Raw genomic sequence first — 26,102 nt, 5'->3', positions numbered from 1 at the left:
GTGACACCTGCTGTAAGTACTTGAATGGGAGTGAGGGGTAGCAGGTTGGGGGTGGGGGAATAGCATGAAAGAGGGGAAAATAGTGATTTCTGTTTCACAGTTGTCATTTGTGATAAAACTGAAACATTTATTCTCTATGCTGCTGATTCCAGAGCCCTTCCCAATCCTGTGATTTTCTCTCCACTGGTGAATCGACGAGTCCATCTTACTCTTCAACAGAAACACTCACACCAAAGGTGAGTTCATCCCATTCACTCACTCAGCTTTCAGAATGTTTGGAATAATAAAGGCTACTTATCCAATCACACTGCTTCCATATTAGCCAATCAAACCCATTCCTCATTAGCTAATCACACCCAATACACATCAGCCAATCAAACCAGTTCCTCAATTGCCAGTCAAACTCATTTAACTGCCAATCAACACTATGCCATATTGAAATACATGGATGCCAAGTTGTTAGATGACAAATCCACCAACCAATTTCTGTCAGTGGTAGCTCTCTCTCCTCTGACACTGTAAGGTCAAGCCCGACTCCAAGGGTTAGTTATCTAATGTAGGCTGATGCTCAGTGTGGGACTGAGGGAGTGCTAGGTCTGGAGATGCTGTTGTTTAAGTGAGATGTTTAAGCCAGAATGGCCCTGGTACAATTCAAAGAAGGCAGGGGAGTTCTCCTGGCTAACATTTATCCTCAACAAATACCATCACCTTCATAGTATCTGATCAGTTCCCTCATTGTTGTTTGTGGGGTCTTTGCTGTGCACAACTTGACTATACTTCAAGAAGTACCTTGTTGGCGGTAAAGAGTTTTTGGACACCCAGCGGTCTTACTTAAAAGCAAATTCTAAATTTTTAAGGGACAGTTATTCAAAAAGCTAAATCAAAAGCAAAACAATTTAACATTTAAATAAATAAAAGGGCAGAAAGAGAATGGAAAAGAGAGAATTTGGGAGGGCCAAAGTATAGGCAATGGAGTGTTCACAAATTTAGGTATTTTAAAATCAGTTCTTTGTGTTCAGTGTTGCTGTCTATTGATACATGTGTGTGTGTTCATCAAGTGACGATAACATGAGACTTAACAGTGATGCCTCACATGAAGGAATAGCCAATTGATACACAGGGCAGAATCTAGTTACAGCAGCGAGTATTCTGAGGGTGGGGCTGGAAGTAACTGGGCCTTCCTCTAGGAGGCGGGACAGCTGGCCACATGCAGTCACATGGTGGCCAACCAATCAGCTATGTACAATCAAGGGCCCCAGCCAATTGTGTGGTGGGTCAGGGCTGGAAACCGTCGATCTCATGGGATTGAAGTCCATTTTAAATGGCACCCAGACAGGTATGTACTCCTTGCAAGCCAGCAGCATCATTCTGCCTGCCTGAGAGGAGGATTTTGATCTGGAACTTCTGCCACCCCTGCGCACCAGCTGCACTTGGATCCCTGGAGCTGCTGCCACCCTCCCTCCCTCCCTCTGACACCCATGCCCCGACCTCACTAGATAGCTGCCACCCAAGCTCAATGTAAGTGCTTAGCCTCCTGTACCCTAGTCCAACAAAGCTCCCCATACAAGAAAAGCATGTCCTTCTCACTCCGAGTCCACCATGAAGACTACCTTGCTTGCTGCGCGTCACCTTTAACCAGACCTGAATCTGAGAGCACATGTTTCTGGTTTGCTGTCAGTTTAATTGCAAAGGCACAATTTAATCTGGCAACCATGTGTTTTATTGAATATGCATGACCTGCTAATACATTAACAATAGGTTCCTGCTGCTCGTTATCGAGAACCACCTTTAATTCTCCTCCAGTTTACGCCCCAATGTTCATCCCACTGTTGGAAAGCTGACATTTCACCTCCTGCAGAATTAAGTGCCTTGCCTTGTTTCCCCTTCACTAGATTCCACCCTTAGACTCACACTTGCAGGATTCTCATTGTGGCACCACCAGATGACCCCAGCAAACCTCTTCATAAGCTTGAGAGTAAGATGGGCAACTAGAAGGTGAAGGTGGAGCTGGGGCGTGTCAGGGTGGAAGTAAAGTAAGCCCAGTACACATTCACCTGTGCACATGTCCCTTAACCAGCTCTGTCTGTTTCACAGAATGATCAGAGACTAAGTGAGGAGGTAGACCTGCTTCAACAGGAACGACAGCACCTACTGCAGACCATTAGCAACCTGGAGCAGCTGGTGGACAAGTGCCAGCGGGAGGTAACCCTTTCCACCATCTTGTACCAAACATAAGGAAGACAAGCACCTGGTTTTGCCATTAATCCAGCTGCAGGCCTTGGGCCTACTGTGAAAAAGCTTTGCTTTCTATCAGAAAGCATTAGAAAGCCTCATTAAAAAAATATGAATCACTTCAATCCTAGCGAGTTTCTTGTCCAGGTTTCATCATACTCCATGGTTACTATAGTTAATGATAATCTACATAAAAGTCTTGGATCTGAAGCACAATTGGCCCCACCACCACATGCAAACCTCTGTGTCACAATAACAGCTGATTGGCTTCAATTTTATATTTATTGTACAACACCAAACCACAACTGAATCAAATCAGGAACCTAATTAACTGTTGCTGTGGAGACGTGTGGCTGCGTTCGTAGGGCCCAATTTTAAATCTGTGTAAGTGAATGGGTTTTAAGTGATTTAAAATCTTACAGTGGGAGGCCATTTGGCCCATTGTGCCAATGTCAGATCCTTGAAAGAGCTATCCATTTAAACCCACTCCCCTATTCTTTATCCCAAAGCCCCGTACATTTTCCTTTTCTAGTATTCATCCAGTTTGAGAATTACAACTGAATCTGCTTCCACCACCCTTTCTGGTGGCACATTGTAGATCATAACATCATGTTATATAAAAGATAAATTCTCATCTCTCCTTTGGTTCTTTTGTCAATTAACTTAAACCTGTGTCCCCTGGTAACCTCTTTACCAGTGGAAGCTGTTTCATCTTATCTGCTCTATCAAAATCATTCTTAATTTTGTACATCTCTATTAAATCTCCCCTGAACCTTCTGGAAACAATCCCAGTGTCTTGACTCTCTCCACATAGTCAACCCCTCACCTCTAGTACAAAATCTCCTCGAAGACCTCTCCAAGGCTTGACCTCCTTCCAGAACTGAACACAACACTCCAGCTGTGTCCTGTTTTATAAATATTTTCGCATTACCTCCTTGACTTTCCATTCTAAATCTCTATTAGTAAGGGCAGGAATCCCATCTGCTTTTTTAAACAGCCTGATCAATTTGTCCCACACTTTCAAACATTTGTGTACAACCTCTATGCCCCCTGCAAAGGTCTCTCTTTTCCTACAACCTTTTAAAATTGTATCAATCCAATCAAAGCCATGAAAGATTATTAATAGTAATAATAATAATAATGAAAACAGAAAATGCTGGAAAAACCCAGCAGGTCTGACAGCATCTGTGGAGAGAGAAACAGTTAAAGTTTTGAGTCCGTGTGATTTCTTCAGAAAAATAATACGGACTCGAAATGTTAACTCTGTTTCTGTCTCCACAGATGCTGTCAGACCTGCTGATTTGCTCTAGCATTTTCTGTTTTTATTTCAGGTTTCCTGCATCCACAGTATTGTGCTTTTACCATGGAACATTATAAACATTGGGTGGGATTTTTCATGAAATCGGCAAAGTCCTAAAGTGGATTGAGTCGTCGACGGCAATGATGGCTTTTTCACCCTCTCATGTCACTTTTTGAAGAAATTGAGGGGCACGGGTTCCATGTTGGATCGCTGGTGAGGTGGCCTCTGATTCACCCTCCCCACCGTCACCTCAGGCCTTCGGTAATCTGGGCACCATAATTAAAGGTCGCTCCTGCACAGAGCTAGCTCTCTCTAAAGGATCAAAAGTCAATGGAAAGTCATGGCTTCCAAAGTGAGGAAACATGCTGCCCCCAAATTCGGTGACACCTCTCTCAAGTGCCTACTGGACGCAGTAGAAGCTTGCTGCGAAGTCTTTTGCCCCAGCTCTGGGTGAAGAAACTCATCCAAGGTGACAAATCCAACATGGGAGGCAGTGGCAGCGGTGGTCAGTGCTAACACCCTACAAAAGAGGACAGCCACCCAGTGCAGGAAGAGGTTGAGTGATCTCTGTTTCACCAGAGTAAGTCACCCTGCTCATTACTCTCAACTCAAACACTCTCAAACCCATCACGCATCCACAGGGATCCCACTCACCGCCAGTTCAAGGAACATCATCCCTCACTGTCCCATACACACCATCATCTCCTCAGCAGATTATGTCCTCATCCCGTCTGTGGCATCAGTCACCACCCACACATGCCAGACATCATTCTCATCTGGCCTGGCAGGTGTCCTGCTTACACTGTCTCCATCTGTCTTCATGTAGGACAAGTTGGTTCATAACAAAAGGGAGAGGTCCCAGACCAGAGGTGGAATGCCTCAACTGAAGGTTCAGACCGACTTTGAGAATAGAGCCATCTTCCTTGCCGGCGAGGACATGGACCATTCCTGTACTGACGGTGAGGTCAGCTGCGCTCAACCAAGTGAGGATCCTGCACTGCAACATCCATCAGACAACCATACTGTGAGTGATGTCTCTTGTTCTGCAGTCCCCTGCCATGCATCTTTCCTTTCTCTCGAAGGTACATCTGGGAAACATCCAAGGGCGTCTATGGCCCAGGCACTCAACTCAAGCCCCAAAGATACCTCGGAAAAGGAATCTGATGACGCCCTAATTAAAGACCCGTCACAGCGCTCACCCACACCCTCCACCAGCATAGAGACACACAACCCGGTGGGACCTAGTTCTAGAGTAGCCTTCTAGAGTAGAGTCACAATCTGGTGAACACAGCGCACTGTCTGATACACAGTAGGTGGTGGCAGGGACTTCCCAGGGTGTTGGCATGCGGAGGACTGCTGGAAACCAGGAATCTCTGGAGTCCGAATCATGAGACAAGCCTCTGGACTCGCTTCTACCTCAGTTACTGGAGCTGTAAAGACAAGCTCGGGAACATGAGGAAGGGATGGCTGCTGCACTGTTCATGATTGCAAGGCATGATGGAGGAATCCGTTCACCTTCAGGCAAGGTGATAGCGCTGGCATGCCAATGCATCGAGGTCAAATAGGGTGGTGGCCACTGTGGAGACCTTGGTCCAGGACATCGGACTTGCACTGTTGTGGGAGCTGCACTCCATCACTTAGGCACTTGCTGGTATCCATCAATATCAACATTGGGGGGGTGGGGGGGTGGGGGGGCGTGGTGGGGAGCGGGGCATCTCGAGGTCACTCCAGCTGCCCTTTCCTCTCAATGAATCAGCCAGGGCCCCTCAGGCACCGACAGGGAGGAGGATCAGCAGGTGCACAGCCCGGGGACATCCACCCAGGTGACTCCGGGAGTGTCTGGCCCATCTGACTTCCCTCTTCCTGTGATCCCAGCAGCTCCAGATCCACAAGCCAAGGAGGGTGGCACTATCAGACAGCAGGACTCTGAAAGCAGGCTTATGCCCTTCAGGTCTCTGCCCTCCAGAGGATGCATACCAAGGTCATCACAGACAGGGTGTAGCAGTCAGCAGGCTGCCTCCACCTCCGTTGTAGATCTTGGGGGAGCACCAAGATTTAGCGGCAGGGTTAGGAAAGTCAAGAAGATCTAGTTGCACAATGTGGGCACACGTGTTAATCATTTGTATATAATGTTCACCAATGTATATACGCTCATAACCATGTCTCCATGTTTATGGCTCTTTGTTTTGATGAGGTGTGTTCGTGTCATTCAGAAGTGAAACCTTGGTCCCTGCACAAAATGAGGTCATGAGCCATAGTCCAGGGCCTCTCCTCTGTGCAGTACGTAGCCCTCTGACCATAGTCATTGTCCCGTCTCAGTCACAGCCCACCTCAGTGATGCCTGCACCTTGATGTTGATTGTGTTTACTGCAAGTATATTGTGCCCTAGCCTTGTTGGGTCATGTGATGTTATGTGTGCTCTGGGCATCTTTGAGGTGGGAATGCCCCCACTTCTCGTCTGCATTCTGGACAGATGAAGCTGTAATGCTGAAGGGGACAGGTGATTATGCAAGCAAAAGGATCAAGTACTTTTGAAGTCCATTTTCCCGCTGTGTTCCATCAATGTCTGCATGAGATGAAAGCCAGACAGGTGCCAGATGCTCCCAGTTGCTATCTTCTGGTCTCAGGAGAGTCCTCACTGCATTTTGTCATCCTCCTTGTGGAATCTTGTGGCTGTTAGGGCTTCACAGGCACACCTGCCTTGTCTGGCCAGTGCAATGGACTCATCGCCTGAATCCCGGACCTCATTGCCCTCCTCCCCTTCCACTTCCTCCTCATTGGAGGAGATGAGCAGCTCCTTCATCTCCTCATCATCCAGGACATCCCCCCTTTGCATTGCCAGTTTGTGCAGCATGCAACAAGCCAAGATGATATGCGACACCCACTGGAGGGTGTACTGCAGTGCTGCACCAGGTCTGTCGAGGCACCAGAACCTCATTTTCAGGATCCTAATGGTTTGCTCCACCAAAGTCCGTGTTGCGGCATCATTATACTGTCGCTCTGCTGCAGTCTGAGGCCGCCTCACGGGCTTCACCAGCCAAGTCCTCTGCAGGTAGTCCTTGCCCCTGAGAAGCCATCCCTGCTTCCTCTCTGAACCGTGGAAGATGTCAGGGATCTGAGACCTGCAGGGGTATATAAGTCTTGGACGCTGTCTGGGTATTATGCGTGGAACTGCATGATCCGTTTGTTATGGTTGCAGACCAGCTGAACATTGGGCGAGTGGTTCACATACTGGGCAGCTTGTTGCCATGGAGATCTTAGAGCCATGTGAGTGCAGCCGATGGCCCCCTGCACCTGTGGGAAACCACAAATCTCAGCGAACCCCAGCCTCTTGCTTCCTGGCTTGCCTGACCTCGATCAAAATTGACAAAGTTGTGTGCCTTGGCGAAGATGGCATCTGTGACCTCCTGGACACATTTGTGCGTGGAGGCTTGAAAGATCCCGCACAGGTCACCAGTGGAGTCCTGGAAGGAGCCACTCCTGTAGAAATTGAGTGTGGCGGTCACTTTGAGTGCCCCCGAAGCACCAAATCCTGTGGCAGATTTGATAACCAGTTCCCTTGACATGTGCAGCCTTTGGTGACGTTTGATCTCAGTCATCTGCAGGTAGGACAAGCGCTGACTATATACCCCGGGTCTAGCGAGGCACCTACGAAGGATAGCTCTTTGTGGATCTTCCTCCATGTGTAGAGGAGGCCCTGCTCTCCCTTGATCTTGATGGTTTTTTCCCTTCCCTTTCATGAGCCAGGCACCTCTGTCACATTTGTCTCCTTCTTCTCTCCTGCCTATAAGCCATGAGGCAGACTGCGAATTCACCAATCTCCATGTTCCTGCAGTACTGAAGAGAGAGAAGGGAAGGTCAGCATATATCTCCTAAGGACATCTCTTGGTTAAGTCTCAAGGCCCCTTCATGCATGCCGGAGAGTCCTGGCCAACACTTTGGATGGCCAGCACTTAGTTGCTTGATGCCTGACCAAAACCCCACCCACCTCTGCCCCACACCATATGACCAAGTGGCGACAGCTTCGGCCACTGAACTGATTCCTGTGCTCTCAGCTCTGGCACAGGTATTATCCTAACCTGCATTCCAAGTCTGCGTGTTTAGCTTGGCCATGAGGGTGACTGCTGAAAGCCTGAATAACTACAGAGCAAGAGTTCTGAGCACCTCCCCCTGTGAATGTCACATGCCCGCATCTCGCAAGGTGATCGTCTAACTTGCCCAGTCACTTAATTGTTCTGCAGCCGCATAAAACTCAGATTATTTTGCATTCTGTGCCTGAGGGGTTAAAGGATCAGGAGCAAAAGATAAGGCTGAAGCATTTGCTACAATCTTCAGCCAGAAATGCCTCCTCCAGAGGTCCCCAGCTTCACAGATGCGAGTCTTCAGCCAATTCGATTCTCTCCACGTGGTATTAAGAAATGGCTGAAACCATTGGATACAAAGACTATGGGCCCTGATAATATTCCAGCAATAGTACTGAAGACTTGTGCTCCAGAACTTGTCGCGCCCCTAGCCAAGCTGTTCCAGTACAGCTACAATCCTGGCATCTACCTGACTGTTGTAGAGTGGCCGAGTCGCCTATTTGTAATAGACTTGATCTGCAGATGACGTTCTAAGTGGAAGCATTACGGGAAGAATTTTCCCGTTGGCAAGCAGGGGAGGGGGCTGCTCACCAACGCGCAAAATGACACACGGTGACATCGGGCAGGCTTCCCGAAGTCACTGCGCATCATTTAGATTGTCAGTTCGGTAGGCAGGCAGCTGGTGTGGCTGGTCACCCGCTGAACTGTCAAAGGCCTATTAAGGCTGTTAGCAAAGTAATTAAAGCTGTTAGGAATGCTGCCCATCCAACCTTAAGGTTGGCGGGCAGGCGAAGAGCCCAGGCGGTCTTCGCATTTTTCATGAAACATCATTCACATGAGGGGGCACATCTGTAAATTTTTTTTGACCTTTATTACATTTTTCAAAACCTAAATTAATCTCCCTGGGGCACCTCTGTGCCTCGGGGAGATTCCTGTGCTCTTTCGTGCACATGTGTGAAAGAGCGCAGGCCCTGACTCAGGGAATCCTCCCACCCCCCCACCGCCCCCCCCCCCCACCACCACCCCCCCGCCCGCACAGGGAGCACTCATTGCTTCCGGGCGTGGGTCATGCTGGATGGGCCTTAATTATCCCGCCCACGTAAAATGGCTGCGCACCCCCAAACGGGTGCGCCGATTGGGTTTACACTTGCTCCCGCCCACCCCAGCAAAACCCCCACGATGGGGAGAAAATTCAGCCCTAGGTTTATTCACAATACAGCCAGCAGCAACTACACGTGCGCTTTCAACTCCATCTCTATCTCTACACTGACTGAGGAGGTAGCCCACGCTGTTAACACATTGGTTTACACAGATCATGTGATCTTACATCACAGGACTATTCTTAAAGGTACAGTCCAACATTTAACAAAACCATAATTACCACATTCCTCCCCCTTTAACTTTGCTGTGCATACTGTATTTACAAGTATATTTATCTGATGACATTATAATATTTACACAGGTCATGAAATTTACAAGTTCAGTCTTTTAGGTGGTTTCCTGATTCGTGTGAAATGTCGCAGCTCCACGGCTTCAGATTCTTTTTCAGGAACCACATTCTCTGGAACTGCACAAACATCAGGTACCTCGATGGGCACTTGCAGTTCAGTGTCTTCCACTCTGGGAGAGACATCAGGCATGTCAGTCCTTGGGTGCAACGGAGCTGCTGCTGGCAACTTTTGCAGCTGCTGACATTACACACTGTGCTTTACCACATTTTCAATATCACCATCCATCTCTGGCCGCTATAGGTAGCTGCGCACCATGGTCTTCATTTGGGAGACCCCTGGATGGCCACTGTGTAGTTCGACTAAAAGTGCCTCCCTTACCTATCAAGGAAGTGTTACCTGTGCATCCCACAATAGAACACCATCTTTACTGCTCATCTCGTGTCTTCGGTTGAAGAACGGTTTCATTTCATTGGAGACTGGCTCCTGGGACCAACCATGTAACACTTGGTCTCACACTTGAGATAGGACTGGGTCCCGACTCATCCAGTCTCAAATCTGTCTGGCTCATACTGGTGAGAAATCTAAAAATTTTAACAGTGAAATGAGTTCCTGTGGAACTGGGACATGTTCGTCATTTTCTTGTAAGGGCAGGCGACTCAGGGCATCGCTATTTGCCATGTGAATGCCAAGCCTATGTACAAAGGTGTATTCATGAGCTGCCAAAATTAGGGCCCATTGTTGTATTCTTGCTGAAGCTATAGGAAGTATAGCCTTTTCCTTGCTAAACAAACCCAACAGTGTTTGTGGTCTGATACTATCATGAATTGGTGAAATTTTTTTTACAACAAAAATGATCAACAGACCTTTTTCAATCTGAGAATATCCTTTTTCAGCTGTGGTAAGTGTTCTGGACACATAGCCTATTGGCCGCTCTGTGCCTTCATCCATTCTATGAGATAGTACTGCACCCACTCCATAGGGAGACGCATCTCATGTTAGCACCATGTCTGGTCATAATGCACTAACAGATTGGATGAGTGTAACAGCTGTTACACTTTCATGGAAGCTTCTTTTTGGGCTGCCTCCCAGGAGCAACATTGATTCTTTCTTAGCAGTGAATGTAGAGGGGCCAGAACTGCAGATAAATTAGGTAAAAACCACCCATAATAATTTATCATTCCTGAAAATGATTTAAGTTCAGAGGTGTTCTTGGGTGCAGGTGCCTCTCTTATTGCTCTAACCTTTTCTCCAACTGGGTGTAACCCCTGAGAGTCTACCCAGTGGCCCAAATAGGTTACTCCTTTTGCTTGAAAAGTGCATTTTTCCTTTTTCAGTCGTAAAAAGTGTTTTAGGACTTCCTCTATGTTAGGCCAAATGTTCCTTTTCAGTGAATCCGGTTATCAGCACATTGTCTAAGTAGACTGCAACCTGGGGTAGTCCCTGCAGTGAGTTTTCCATTGATCTCTGAAAGATGGCACAGGCTGAGGAAACACTGAAAGGCAAGCGTGTATATTGGTACAACCCTTGTGGGTATTAATTGTGATGAATTCCCAGGAGGTGTCAAACAACTCTAATTGCTGATATGGGTGGCTCATGTCAAGCTTTGTATACGTTGTCCCTCCTGCTAGCTTGCCATATAGGTCGTCTAGTTTTGGAATGGGGTACCTGTCCAGTTCGGCTGCTCTGTTGACTGTTAGTTTATAGTCCCCACAAATTTGCATGCTTTGGTCTGGTTTAAGGACATGGACTATGGGTGCTGCCCATTCTGAGAACTGAACGCTTTTATGACACCCAACCTCTCCAGCTGGTTCAGATCAGCGTCAACCTTCTCTCTCAGGGTGCATGGCACCGGCCTTGCTTTCGTGAAGTGAGCGTGTTCATCATTATTTAAATATCTGAAAGTGAGTTCTCTAATTACAGTAGTGGAAGCTCCGATGTCTACTCCATCTTTACTCATTTATCATTCACTTGTACTGTGAAATACAAATATTGGCCCTGTCTTCCCAACTTTCAAGTTAAACAATGAATGGATGTCAGAATTCATTGTTTCAGGCTCTTCTACACTGAAGATATCATTGGGCTTTTTCTGTTGTTTGCAAGCCTGTTTAAATCTCTCTTTGCACTGTCTCATTATATGTCCACTTCTGTGACAAAAGTAACATTCTATTTATCAAACTGCCAATCGCTAAAAGACTGATTGTTTCCACATCTATTGAAGTTGTTCTCCAATTTAGCTGCTAAATTGTTTATTCTTATTTTTCAGTCAGCAGGGGCTGTTTCCTGCTTTGCAGCAGTTTTGCTTTTTTGTGGCACTTTTGGCTGACTGATCCCACCAAATTTGGAGGATGGCACCATTTTGTGTCCCTTGTATTGCTTGTGAATCTCTTACAGTGCTTTCCATGGCCAGCGCTGTTTTTAACGCCTTCTTAAAATCCAGATTCACTTCAGCCAGCAATCTTCTCTGAATAGTGTCTTCTTTCACACCACACACTAAACAATCTCTGAGCATGAGTCTCACCAAAGTTGCAATGTTCTGTTTGTTGCTTCAAATTCACTACATAGCTAGCAATTGTCTCACCCAGGGCTCTATTTCACAAATTAAATTGAAACCTCTGCATCATGACTGAAGGCTTGGATTGAATCTGTCCCTTCAGGAGGTCCACCAATTCTCCGAAATTCTTTGAATCTGGGGCACTGGGTGCTGGCAAGCTTCAAATCAAACTGTAGGTTTTGCTCCCACAAGTACTCAAGAGGATCACTTGCCTCTTCTCTTCCCCCATGATTTTGTTCGCTTGAAATAAGAACGCCAGGCGTTCTATATACTGAGAACAATTACTTGCGGCTGGCTCAAAGGGAGCGATTCTACCAAATTGTGGCATTTTGGGTGAGTATATCTTCTGTTATTGTAAACGAGTGTTGATACTTACAGTTGCTGGGCGAGGTACAGTACCGATTCAGATTTATCTTGATTTACCCTGACTTATCCTCTTCGTCAGTTTGTTGTAGAGTGATCAAGTTGCCTATTTGCAAAAGAGCAGATCTGCAGACAACTTTCTAAATTGAAACATTAGGATTATTTACAATATAGCCAGCAGAAACTACATGTGTGTATTCATCTCCATCTCTATGTCTGCACTGACTGTGGAGGTAGCCTACGCTGCTAATACTTTGGTTTACACAGATCATATAACCTTACATCACAGGACTATTCTTAAAGATACAGTCCAACATATGACAAAACCATAATTACTACATCGAATATGTGGAAAATTGCCCAGGAATGTCCAGAACACAAAAAGCAGGACAAATCCAACCTGGCCAATTAGCACCCCATCAGTCTACTCTCCAACGTCAGTAAAGTTATGGATAGGGTTATCAACAATGCTATCAAGTGGCACTTGCTTAGCAATAACCTGTTCACTGATACCCTAGTTTGGGTTCCGCCAGGGTGACTCAGCTCCTGACCTCATTACAGTCTTGGTTCAAACATGGACAAAAGAGCTGAACTCCTGAGGTGAAGTGGGAGTGACTGCCCTTGACATCAAGGGAACATTTGACCGGGTGTGGCACCAAGGAGCCCTAGAAAAACTGGAGTCAATGGGAATCAGGGGAAAACTCTCCACTGTCATATATAACATAAAGGAAGATGGTTGTGATTGTTAGAGGTTAATCATCTCAGCTCCAGGACATCACTGTAAGAATTCCTTACGGTAGTGTCCTAGGCCCAACCATCTTCAGTTGCTTTATCAATGACCTTCCTTCCATCAGAAGTAGGGATGTTCCCTGATGATTGCTCAATGTTCAGCACCATTCATGACTCCTCATATTTTGAAGCAGTCCATCTCCAAATGCAGCAAGACCTGGCCAATATCCAGGCTTGGTCTGACAAGTAGCAAGTAACACTTCTGCCACACAAGTGTCAGGCAATGACCATCTCCAACAAGAGAGAATCAAATCATCTTCACCTGACATTCAATGGCATTACCATCATTGAATCCCCCACTATCAACATCCTGGGGGTTACCATTGACCAGAAACTGAACTGGACTGGCCATATAAATATTGTGGCTACAAGAGCAGATCAGAAGCTACGAATCCTGCAATGAGCAATTCACCTGTTGAGTCCCCAGAGCCTGTCCACCATCTAAGGCACAAGTCAAGAGTGTGATGGAATACTCCTCACTTGCCAGGATGAGTGCAGCTCCCACAACACTCAAGAAGCTTGACACCATCCAGGCCAAAGCAGCCCGCTTGATTGGCACCACATCCACGAACATTTACTCCCTCCACCACCAATGCACAGTAGCAGCAGTGTGTACCATCCACAAGATGCACTGCAGGAATTCACCAAGGCTCCTTCCAAACCCACAACCACTACCAGCTAGAAGGACAAGGGCAGAAGATAGATTGGAACACCACCACCTGGAAGTACCCCTCCAAGCCACTCACCATCCTGACTTGGAAATATATCGCAGTTCCTTCACTGTTGCTGGGTCCAAATACTGGAACTCCCTCCCTAACAGCACTGTGGGTGTACCTACACCACAGGGACTGCAGCGGTTCAAGAAGGCAGTTCACCACCCCCTTCTCAAGGGCAATTAGGGATGGGCAATAAATGCTGGCCCAGCCAATGAAGCCCACATCCCCTGAATGAATTTAAAAAAAAGCAAAAGTGTCACTATCAGGAATTTGTGTTGCTTGAGTGGACATAATAGTTTTAGAAGCCAACCTCCAAACACCTCAATGGAACTGATGCTGAATTGTCTCATCTGCGGAAGAATGTTCAACATTGAAATGCTTTTCCAAGTGCTTCGCCAATTTTTCACCACCTTGGCCCCCTGCCCACCCCAACCCCCAGCGTGTGCTTGTGCATATGCTTCAGTCTGTGCTGCCTTGCCCCCCAACCCTGGCCCACCCCTCCCCCCACAGCCCTTGCGCTGGCACTGCACTGAAAACCAGCTGGGAAGAAGCTGCTTTAGAGAGTTGCCTATGGACACCCCACTCCTCAAATATGTGGCACCGCTTCCTTGAATCCCTATGGGGAACCCTCGCGAGCGCTGCGCTAAGTTGTGTGCACTCACTTCCGAGCTCCCCTTGAAGTCCAGATCACCAGGCGCACGCCTTTCAAAGTTAGTTGTAAATCACGCCGTTCTGAAGTTGGATTTAAATTTGACTTGGCAGGATGATTCTATTTTGTGGCCATAATAATGAGATGCAAATTTATGAAAATTAAGTTTCCTGACATTTGTCAGTGGGAAATGCAGCCTACCATTGAATGGGGGCTGGGGGGGGGGGGTGGACCAATTGTGTCCTGGATTTAAGTCACTGGAAAATGAGACTAGAGCCATCCAGTGAGATTTTCCGATCATGTCACCGAACACGCCCTCCATTACCGGAAAATCCTGGCCATTGTGAAGGATTTCTTACTTGCAAATGGGAATTATTAACAAAGTAGAAAACAGCAGAAGCAAAATACTGCAGATGCTGGAAATCTGAAATAGAAAATGCTGGAAATCCTCAGCAGTTCAGGCACCATTACTGGAGAGAGAAAAACAGATTTAACATTTCAGATCAATGGCTTTTCATCAGGGGACAGTTTAAAAATAAGGAGTCTCCCATTTAAGATGGAGATGAGAAGAATTTTATTTCTCTCAGAGGATGGTGAATCTTTGGAATTCCCTTCCCCAGAGAACAGTGGAGGCAGAGTCAATAAATATTTTTAAAGCAGAGGTAGATAGATACTTGGCTAACAAGGGAGCCCAAGGTTTTTGGGGATAGGCGGAATTTGGAGTTGAGGCCAAAATCAGATTAGCCATGATCTTATTGAATGGCGAAGCAGGGTCGAGGGCCCGAAAGGCCTACTCCTGCTCCTAATTCATATGTTCATAACTCTTTATATGTGCCCAAACTACCATTCCATACCAATCCAGAACAGGTAACCTTTCTTCAGATTTGATGTCTCCCAACACAGATCCTGCAGATATTAATCTCAGTCATCCACTTAACTTTGTCATTAGTCCTCATTTAAGCTGTCATTGTATGGAGCTCATGCTTTAATGGAGGTAGGATTTTTCTCCTTTGCATTGCATTGCTACAATGTTTTATTTGTGAATGTCTAACTGCATTTATTTTTGAGCTAGCATTTCCCGTACATGTACATGTTAACTCTTAATCAGTTTATTATTCAGTAGAACTGGGTTCAGGGATTGGTAGACCATGTTTTTAATAAATGGCATAACCGGTTTTACACTTTGGCTGTGGTATGTCTGTGACAAGAGAAAGACACAATAAAACCATTGGAATTCCTTTTTGATTGCAGAAAGTGCTGATTGCAAAAGATTGTGGAATCCAGAAACTGGAAAATCAGGTATTTCCATTTTTAAAATAATTTCTCTCAGCCAAACTATCTCACCATTCTTTCATAGCTGGAGTGTATGAAAGTTTGGATAATATTAGTTGCTATAGTCCACTGATTTTAATTGGAAGTATTAGTTAAAGTTCAAGATAATTCAAATTTAGTTGCACTAAGAAAGCTGTTTTATTCCAATTGCCGAATGCAAAATTAACAGGAATACAGGGATTACTTCTGAATATCAACAGGGATCTGGACATTTTCAGATTATTAGCAATCCGCATTTAATTTGCAGAAAAGTGCTTTCCATTCAGATTATATTGGCACACTGGCAGGACCCCAAAAGCAAAATATTTACACAATTCTACAACACATTAATCAAGGTGACCTCATTCAAACATACAGGGCTCGATAGAATAGATGCAGGAAGGATGTTTCCCCTGGCTGGGGGAGAGGGGTGGGGGAGGGGGGGGGGTGCAGGGGGTGAGGTTCAGAACCAGGGGCCATGGTCTCAGAATAAGATGCAGACCATTTAGGACAGAGATAAGGAGGAATTTCTTCACTCAGAGGATGGTGAATCTTTGGAGTTCTTTCCCCCAGAGGCTGTGGGTGCTCAGTCATTGAGTATGTTCAAGACTGAGGTTGATAGATTTCTACATATTAAAAACATCGAGGGATATGGGGATAGTGCAGGGAAATGATGTTGAAGTAGAAGATCAGCCATGATCTCTTTGAATGGTGGAGCAGACTCGAAGGGCCTTAAGGCCAACTCCTGCTCCTGTTTCTTATGTTCTTATGTCCTCAAACAATGATCAAAGCACCTGTGAAAGTCTTGGGCTCACCTGTGAGACTATTAGTGTCTACAGCAAGGCTGGGATCCTTCACGAATTTATCTACAGACTTCGCTGATGCGTAGCATTATGTGAGGGAAAACTCAACAGTAGTTACATCTGACTCCATTCATTCAGGACATTGTGTAGATTTCATTCACAGAAGGAATGGCTTATTTTCCACCCCTGACACTGGCGGGCATTGTCGTGAGTAGGACAGGAGCATTTGAAGAGGCGTTGACTTTTAACAGCTCTCCGAGTTTTCCAGTCCTGCCCTCGACAATGCCCGCTATTGTCAGGGCCGGAAAATCCCACCCTTGGTTTATTAACATCAGAAGACTATACTGTTATGGCAGGAGATTGGCAGAATCCAATGAAAATTCATGGATATTATAAGTGGGCGGTATCATTCCTGTTAGACAAAGCAATATGAGGATTAATTTTCCTTCGGTGATGGCCTTCGATTACTGAAGAGGAAAATCTACATAACCTTTTCAAAGTTAAGCACAATCTAAACCTTTATTAATAAGTTTGGTAATGTTCACAGATACAGGAGCTCACGAACAAACTAACTGAGAAAGAGAAAGAACATCAAGATGTTATCAAGCAGGTTGAAACCCTACAGGGCAGACTGTCTTTGCATGAGGTAAATGATCTATTTAAATAGCTACCATGGATTAACAAGGATTCCTTTCTTTAATTCACTCTTGGGATGCGGTTTCACTGGCAAGGGCAACATTATCTGCTCATCCAGAATTGCCCTGGGAGCTGGGTACAACTGAATGTCATGCTAGGCTACTTCAGAATCAATCACATTGGTACAGGACTGAAGTCACATATAGGCCAGATTGGATAGGGGCTGCAGGTTTCCCTTCCTGAAGTAATAATGTTCATGGCCATCTACTGCCGTGTAGCTTTGGCCACTTGTGTAGACACCTGGCAATCCGCTGAAATGAAAGAGGACCTGCCTCCCCTGGGCACCCACTCCAGGAAAACTTCCACTGCCTTGCCTGAAAATGAGGCACCCTGTTGTTCATGTGACTCCTGGAAATTGCTGCATTTTCCCTTTGAACATGGAAATGGTCATGACATTGAGGACTGCAGCAGGAAATCCTGCCGAGCACCCAGTTAGAGGTGAATCCACCCTTTGCCAATGAAGCTTAACCTTGGAAAAGCACACTAACATTTGGACACAAGCTATACATGTCACCCGACTTGGGCCAGAACCTTGGGCATCATTGTCATTGTCATCAAGTGTGAAACAGTTAGGCAGAAACTCATGTAGCTTCCACCAAAGCTGCAAAATCTGCCCTAATCCAATCCCGAATCCTTAACCTCCATCCCACCCTTACTGCATCAGTGAAACATCTTCATATCCTGTGGTCTCTGAGCAACTTTGTCAATTTATGGCTGGTTGGTAGAGGTACTGAGTTGTGGCTGGTTCTATGCTGAGGACCTGTCCCTACCTAGAGCTTAATTGAAATTGGCCCGAACTCATTTGCTAACTGTCACAGCAAGCAGAGAAAGAGGAGGCTTTGATCTGATCACCTTGACTGGATACAAATTTTAGTGCTACAAGCAAGAATAGAGAATACATTCCTAGCTCTCTTTCAAGTTATACAATCTCCCAACATGGACATATATCGGCATTCCTCCATCATCGCTGAGTCAAAATCCTTCCTATCTAACATCACAGGAGCAGAACTTCCACTTATGGACTGCAATGGTTTAAGAAGATGTTTCAGCACCATCTTGTGAAAAGCAACGAGGTATTGCTAGTGATGTCCACATCTCAAGAGTGACTTAATAAAAATTAACCTCTTACTGCACTTGAAACACTGCAAGATAAAACACTTTTACGTTGCTCCTGGTTTCCCCGCTTTCTCAAACAAGGCCCCACAAAATTAATCTTGGCCACGGCAGGCTCGTTTAACTGACAGAGTACTCGAAAAGATGGTTTCAAAATCAAAACCGGGATTCTCAGGCTTTTCAGTTTATTTTCCTATTTTAATGTCATAATTTATAATTAAATGTAAAAAAAAACCGAGGCCAATAACCTAGAGGGCATGAATTCAAACCTTTTGAAACCTGGGCATAGGAAGCTGGCACCGGTAAAGATCCCCGTGAAAAGCTGTTAAAATGCCATGAAATCCCAACCGGTTCATTAATGTTCTCTAAGGAAGGACATTACTGCCCCCACCCAGCCTGCCCTATATGTGACTCCAGCCCTACACCACTAGCTGCCCCTTGAAATGGCCTGGTTACAGCATTGCAGAGGTTGAAGAAGATGACCCACCACTGCCTGCCCAGTTAGTCCACCTTCCCTGCTCTTTCTCCGTAACTATGCAAATATATCACACATTATTGACAGGATCTCACAAGGCAATTGACTTTACATGGATTACTTTTGAAGTGCGTTCATGTTTACAAAGGAAAGGGAGGATGTAGATATAGTAGTCCAGGAGGAACACTGTGAGATATTGGATGGGATAATCATAAAGAGAGAGGAAGTACTCGAAGGGTTGAACTCCTTGGAAGTTGATAAGTCACCAGGGCCAGATGGATTGTTTCCGAGGCTGCTGACAGAAGTCAGGGAGGAGATAGCAGATGTTCTGAGGATGATTTTCCAATCTTCACTAGATACAGGGGAGGTACCAGAGAACTGGAGAAATGCAGACGTAGTTCCATTGTTTAAAAAGGGATCAGAGGAAATGCCAAACAATTGTAGGCCAGTTAGTCTAACATCGGCAGTGAGCAAATTAGTATAATCAGTCCTGAGAGATAGGATTAACTGTCATGTGGAAAGGCATGGACTAGTCAGGGATGGTCAGCATGGATTTGTTAGAGGAAGGTCTTGCCTCACAAATTTGATTGAATTCTTTGAGGAAGTGACAAGAAGGGTTGATGAAGGTAGTGCAGTGGATGTTGTGTACATGGATTTTAGCAAGGCATTTGACAAGGTCCCACATGGCAGATTGGTCAGGAAAGTAAAAGCCCATGGGATTCAGGGTAATGTGGCAAACTGGATAAAATGTTGACTTTGTAACAGGAAACAAAGGGTAATGGTCGATGGATGTCCTTGCGAATGGAAAGTTGTCTCAAGTGGTGTTCCACAGGGCTCCGTGTTGGGACGCTTGCTGTTTGTGTTATATATTAATGATCTGGATGTGAATGTGGGGGGCACGATTGGGAAATTTGCAGATGACACAAAGATTGGCCAAGTAGTGGATAGTGCAGAGGATAGCCATAATCTCCAAAATGATATAGATGGGTTGATTGAGTGGGCGGTAAAGTGGCAGATGGATTTTAACATAGAGAAGTGTGAGGTCATACAATTAGGGAGGTCAAACAGTTACAGTGATTACAAAATAAACGTGAATATACTAAGAGGGGTAGATGAAGTGAGTGATCTTGGCGTACAAGTACACAGGTCCCTGAAGGCAGCAGTTCAAGTAGACAAGGTTGTAAAGAAGGCATATGGAATGCTCTCCTTCATTGGCAGAGGTATAGAGTATAAAAGTAAGGATATAATGTTGGAATTGTATAAAACACTGGTGAGGCCACAACTGGAGTATTGTGTGCAATTCTGGTCACCACATTACAGGAAGGATGTAATAGCTCTGGAGAGAGTGCAGAGGAGGTTTACAAGAATGTTGCCAGGGTTAGAAAAATGTAGTTATGAGGAGAGATTGGATAGGTGGGGTTATTTTCCTTAGAACAAAGAAGGCTGAGAGGTGACTTGATTGAGGTGTACAAAATTATGAAGGGAATAGATAGAGTGGACAGGATAAAATTATTTCTCTTGATAGAGCATTCTAGAACCAGGGGACATAGATTCAAGATAAGTGGCAGAAGGTGTAGGGGGGACATGAGGAAGAACTTTTTTATGCAGAGGGTAGTGGGTGTCTGGAATTCGCTGCCCAAGTTGATGGTAGAGGCAGAAACTTTAAACTCTTTTAAAAAGTACCTGAATCTGCACCTAAAGTGCTGTAAGCTGCAGGGCTATGGGCCGGGTGCAGGAAGGTGGGATTAGAAAGGGCACCTGGGTGTCCTCGGGCTGGCATGGACAAGATGGGCCAAATGGCCTCCTTCTGTGCTGTAACTTTTCTATGGTTTCTATTGTTGCCATACAGGCAAACACAACAGCAAATTAATGCACAACAAATTGTAGTGAGGTAAACGACCAGTTAGTTTGTATTCAGTAGCATTGGCTGAGAGATCAGTATTGGCCTGGACACCTGGGTAGGTGAGAAATATCTAGAGTTCCCTTTTCTAATTGAACTGCTTTCTAATCTTAGCAGGGCAAAATCCAGGAGGACAGTGAGAGTGAACTCATGGTTGAAGAAGAGATGGTCGACAGTTTCCCAGGTACACGGTGTTTGGAACTGCAATTACATCTTTGCATTCATTGTGATTATCTACTCAAATGAATTTATGAGTTTTGATAATGTATGGAAATATATCAAAGTTCCAACATGAAACAGGTCATTGGAGCCAAATAGTCCATTGTTGGTGTTTAATCGTCACATGAAAATACAATTTTAATCACAGTTGCTCACATTGTTCCCATATTCTCTTGTGAGCAATGGTGTAGGGTACCAGGCTAATTCTCTGGGGACATGGGTTCAAACCCCACCATGGCAGCTGGTGGAATTTAAATTCAATTAATTAATAAACCTGGAATTGAAAGTTAGTCTCAGTAACGGTGACCATGAAACTATCGGTTTATCATAAAAGCCCATCTGGTTCCTGAATTCCCTGCAGGGAAGCAAATCTGCTGACCTTACCTGGTCTGGTCAAGATGTGAATCCAGACCCAGCAATAAGGTTGACTCTGAAATGGCCTACAAGCTGCTCAGTTGAACCAAACTGCTACAAAGTCAAAAAGAAATGAAGCTGGATGGGCTACCTGGCATTGACCCAGGCACCAGAAACAGCAACAGCACACCCAGTCCTGTCAATCCATCAAAGTATCCTGACTGAGATCTGGGGGCTTGTGCCAAAATTGGGAGAGCTGTCCCATAAACTAGTCAAGCAACAGCCTAACCCCGTCATACTCACTGAATCATACTTTACAGACTCTACCATCACCATCCCTGAGTACGTCCTGTCCCTCCAGCCGTATCGACCCACCAGAAATGGCACCATCATGGTATACAGTCAGGAAGGAGTTGCCCTGGAATCCTCAGCTTTGACTCTGGACCCCATGAAGTCTCATGGAGATGAAGTCCCATTTTCACATTGAGGACACCCTCCATCTTGTGTGACACTACCGCTGCGCTAAATGGGATAGATTTAGATCAAATCGAGCAATTCAAAACTGAGATACTGTGGGCCACCAGCAACAGTATAATTTTATACAACCGTAATCTATTGCCTCATGGCCCGGCATATCCCCCACTCTACCATTACCATCAAGCCCAGATCAACCCAGATCAACCCTGGTTCAATGAAGAGAGTAGGAGCAGCACCATGCATATCTAAAAATGAGATGTCAACCTGGTGAAGTTACAACACACGACTACTTACATACCAAACAGCGGAAGCAGCATGCGATAGACAGAGCTAAGCAATCCCACAACCATGGATCAGATCTAAGCTCTGCAGTCCTGCCACATCCAGTTGTGAATGGTGGTGGACAATTAAACAACTCCGCAACTAGCCCCATCCTCAGTGATGGAGGAGCCTAGCATGTCCATGCAAAAGATTAGGCTGAAGCACTTGCAGCCATCTTCAGCCAGAAGTGCTGTATGGATGACACATGATGGCCTCTTCATAAAGTTCCAAACATCACAGATGCCAGTCTTCAGCCAGTTCAATTGACTCTGTGATATCAAGAAACGGCTGAAGGCACCGGATACTGCAAAGGCTATGGGCCCTGACAATATTCCAGCAATAGAACTAAAGACTTGTGCTCCAGAACTTGCTGCGCCCCTAGCCAAGCTGTTCCAGTACAGCTACAACAGTGGCATCTAGACGGCAGTGTGGAAAATTGCCCAGGTATGTTCTGTCCACAAAAAGCAGGACAAGTCCAACCTCGCCAATATCCACCCCATCAGTCTACCCTTGATTATCAGCAAAGTGACGGAAGGTGTCATCGACAGTACTATCAAGTGCACTTACACAGCAATAACCTGCTCACTGATGCTCAACTTGGCTTCCGCCAGAGTCACTCAGTTCCTGACCTTATTACAGCCTTGGTCCAAAAATGGACAAAAGAGCTGATCTTAACAGGTGAGCTGAGAGTGACTGCCCTTGACCTCAAGTGTGATATCAAGGAGTTCCAGTAGAATTGAAGTCAATGGGAATCAGGAGAATCTCCACTGGTTGGATTCATAACTAGCACAAAGAAAGGTGGTTGTGGTTGTTGGAGATCAATCATCTCAGCCCCACGACATCACTGCAGAAGTTCCTTAGGATAATGTCTTAGATCCAACCATGTTCAGCTGCTTCATCAATGATCTTCTCTCCACCATGTGGTCAGGTGTAGATATTTACTGATGGTGTGAACAGTCCCTTTCACAACTCCTCAGATACTGAAGCAGTCAATGTCCATATTCAGCAAGACCTGGACAACATTCAGGCTGGACTGATAAGCGTCAAGTGACATTTGTGACACATAAGTGCCAGGCAATGAACATCTTTAACAAGAGAGAATCTAACCACCTCCCCTTGACAATCAATGGCATTGCCATCGCTGAATTCTCCACAACCAACATCCTGGGGGTTACCATTGACCAGAGTCTTAACTGAACCAGCCATATAAACACTGTGGCCAGCAAGAGTAGTTCAAAGCTGAGAATTCTGTTTTAAGTAACTCACCTCCTGTCTCCCCAAAGCTTGTCCACCATCCACGAGTCACAAGTCAATAGTGTGAAGGAACAGCATCCTCTTGTCTGGATGAGGGCAGCTTCAACAACGTACATAAAAGTCAACATCATCTAGGATAAAGCAACCTGCATGATCAGTGCCCCATCCATGTCAATGGTAACCTTTAAACATTCATTCCTCCACCCCCAGTGCACAGTGGCAGTAATTATATATGAATACAGCTGTAGAAAAGCAGAAGGATTTAAGGATACAAATTCACAGGACAGTAAAGACTTTAGATTAACAAGACCTTAAAAACAGATAATGGAATTGTTATTTTAATCACCAGAGATTAGAATATAAAAGCCAAGAGGTAAGGATATTTGTTGATGGTGGGGAACAGTCCCATTTGTGACTCCTCAGAAAATGAAGCAGTCTGTGTCCAAATGCAGCACCATAGAAAGACCTCGTTTAGATTATTATGTTCAGTCTTGGCTCCACACAATAGGAAGGATATTGAAGTTTTAGAGAACATACAGAGCAGACTCACAAGGATCCAGCCTGCCATGTGGCATTGACTCGCAATGATGTACAATTCCCCTGGCACTGACTCTCACTGGCGTACAATTACCCTGGTCCTGACTCTCACTGGGCTACAGTTCCCCTGGCACTGATTCTCACTGGGAAACAGTTCCCCTGGCCCTGACTCTCACTGAGATATGGTTATTCTGGCACTGGCTCTCACTAGGGTACAGTTACCCTGGCCCTGACTCTCACTGGGGTACAGTTCCCCTTGCACTGACTCTCACTGGGGTACAATTCCCCTGGCCCTGACTCTCACTTAGGTACAGTTACCCTGGCACTGACTCTCACTGGAATATAATTCCCCTGGCACTGACTCTCACTGGAATACAATTCCCCTGGCACTGACTCTCACTGGAATACAATTCCCCTGGCACTGACTCTCACTGGGATACACTTCCCCTGGAACAAAAACAAAAATAGCTGGAAAAACTCAGCAGGTCTGACAGCATCCGCGGAGAGGAACACAGTTAACATTTCAAGTTAGTATGACTCTTCATCAGAACAGTTCTGGTGAAGAGTCATATGCACTTGAAATGTTAACTGTGTTCCTCTCCGCAGATGCTGTCAGACCTGCTGAGTTTTTCCAGCTATTTTTGTTTTTGTTTCAGATTTCCAGCATCTGCAGTATTTTGCTTTTATCTTACAGTTCCCCTGGCACTGACTCTCACTATACAGTACCCCTGGCGCTGACTCTCACTGGAGTACAGTTGCCCTGGCACTGACTCTTGTTGGCCTTTTTGTTTCAATTTTGGAATCGAATGATCCTTTCAATTGTTTTGTTCCATTGCCTACCATTGTTGCATTGTGATGTTTCAGGGATTGAGAAGCTGTTTTCGAAAAAGGCCATGAACAACTCTAGCGAGGAATGGCTTCTATCATTGCAGGGTCAAGTGGAGTCACTCACTAGTGAAAACCAAGAGCTGCAAGGGAGATTGCAGGTAATGAACCCTCAAAACATGAGCCTTGTTATTTGACCCTTGCACAATGGGTAGGAGAGGATTGAAGGAAGGGTTTATAATGAAAGTAAAGGGATGAATTCTCAGCCTGCTGTGTACGCACTTGCTGTCCTTTTCACACCAGTGGTTATCAAGACTTGCAAGCAGGACATGAAGACCCAGGTCATCTCATTAACGTATTGAAATCAGAGTTCCCCATTGAGAAGCTCATTTGAATTTAACAGTCACCGCTCGGATTTTCCAGGGATCAGGAAACCTGACAATGAAAGGGAGGTGGGAGCTGCCAGCTCAAGAAGGTGATTGCCTTTTCCAGCACTTCTTGTGGGTCAGGAGGAACAGGAATGCTCTTCACAGCCCTCAAAGAAGCCTTCATCCTTTCCTCCCAGTCGATTGGGGTCTCTCATTCTCTCTCCTTCCTGTCATGGTTGAGGACTTGTCTGGCTCATCGAAAGCAGACATCCATTCCCTGCTGCAATTATAGCCAACCTTTACCATGATCCCAACCTGAGCACCTATGTTTTGCCTTCCCACCTCAAGTAACAGTTTTCCTCTTCTATTCCTAACACTCCTCCCCCTCCACCCCGCACTCCACACCCCACACTCCACAAGTCCTAGCCTCTGACCTTACCCTGAGGATTTCTGGTTTCATCTCCCTTTTCTGGTTTCTCAGCCTGGCAGAAGGTCAGATTGTCTATTTTGCCTGACAGAAGGCCAGCCTGTCCATTTTACTGGCTGCTGGATGGGAAACAAATGAATAACATTCTAATGAGGTCCTGCCTTTCATGTTTGAGGAACAGGAAGGAAATTCTATATATTTGATTCTGATGGCCTTTAGACAAGTTGTTCTGTTGTCACTCTTGGGGAGTTCAATTCTCCAATTAACATAGCAGGGCTAGGTTCCCAACTGAAAGGAACTGGAACACCAAAGGTGGCTCTCTTGCCTCTGAGCCAGAGGTTGTGGGCTCAAATCCCACACCAGAGCACAAAATCTAGGCTGGCACTACAATTACGTCCTCTCAGGTGTCCGTAAAAAATCCCGTGGCCTGATTTAAAAAAGAGCAAGGTGTTCTCCCTGGTGTCATGTCCAATCAATATTTATCCCTAAAGCAATATTACTAAAACAAGATTAGCTGATCATTTTTTCATAGCTGTTGTGGAACCTTACTCTATCGAACTTAGCTGCCAAGTTTCCTACATTACAACAGTGATTATTCTCCAGGAAGTACCTCATTGTCTGTAAGGCGCTTTGGCATGTCCTGAGGTCGGGGAAAGGCTTTCTTGTTTTACTGAAGTTGCCCAAATTACCATTATCTTCAGTTTCCAATATTTTTGAGTGGAAAGGCAGAATTGCTGTTGTTGGATTGATGTCCTGGAATTCACAGCCACCATCTTGGCAGCACCATCACCATTCAGACTGCCATGGTTCAAGGATCTGGTACACCATAAGCTTCTCTGGGCAACTAGGCACGGGCAATAAACCTGCTTTTTGCCCTCGCTGCCAGCAA

General features: G+C 45.6%; 1 protein-coding gene across 1 annotated transcript in view; it reads left to right on the top strand.

The window, feature by feature from the left end:
- LOC121287567 (ankyrin repeat domain-containing protein 24-like) overlaps nucleotides 1-26,102 on the top strand; it is a 95,901-nt gene that overhangs the window by 48,724 nt on the left and 21,075 nt on the right. Inside the window, exons 11-16 of the mRNA XM_041205497.1 lie at nucleotides 153-236; nucleotides 2,095-2,202; nucleotides 15,385-15,432; nucleotides 16,795-16,893; nucleotides 20,546-20,615; nucleotides 24,458-24,579. Coding sequence (XP_041061431.1) covers nucleotides 153-236; nucleotides 2,095-2,202; nucleotides 15,385-15,432; nucleotides 16,795-16,893; nucleotides 20,546-20,615; nucleotides 24,458-24,579 — 531 coding nt within the window. The remainder of the gene's footprint in view (nucleotides 1-152; nucleotides 237-2,094; nucleotides 2,203-15,384; nucleotides 15,433-16,794; nucleotides 16,894-20,545; nucleotides 20,616-24,457; nucleotides 24,580-26,102) is intronic.

This window comes from Carcharodon carcharias, chromosome 14 (assembly GCF_017639515.1).
Source record: "Carcharodon carcharias isolate sCarCar2 chromosome 14, sCarCar2.pri, whole genome shotgun sequence".
Taxonomy (NCBI): domain Eukaryota; kingdom Metazoa; phylum Chordata; class Chondrichthyes; order Lamniformes; family Lamnidae; genus Carcharodon; species Carcharodon carcharias.
The sequence above is the reverse complement of the archived record's forward strand: the minus strand, read 5'-3'. Positions and strand labels throughout refer to the sequence as shown.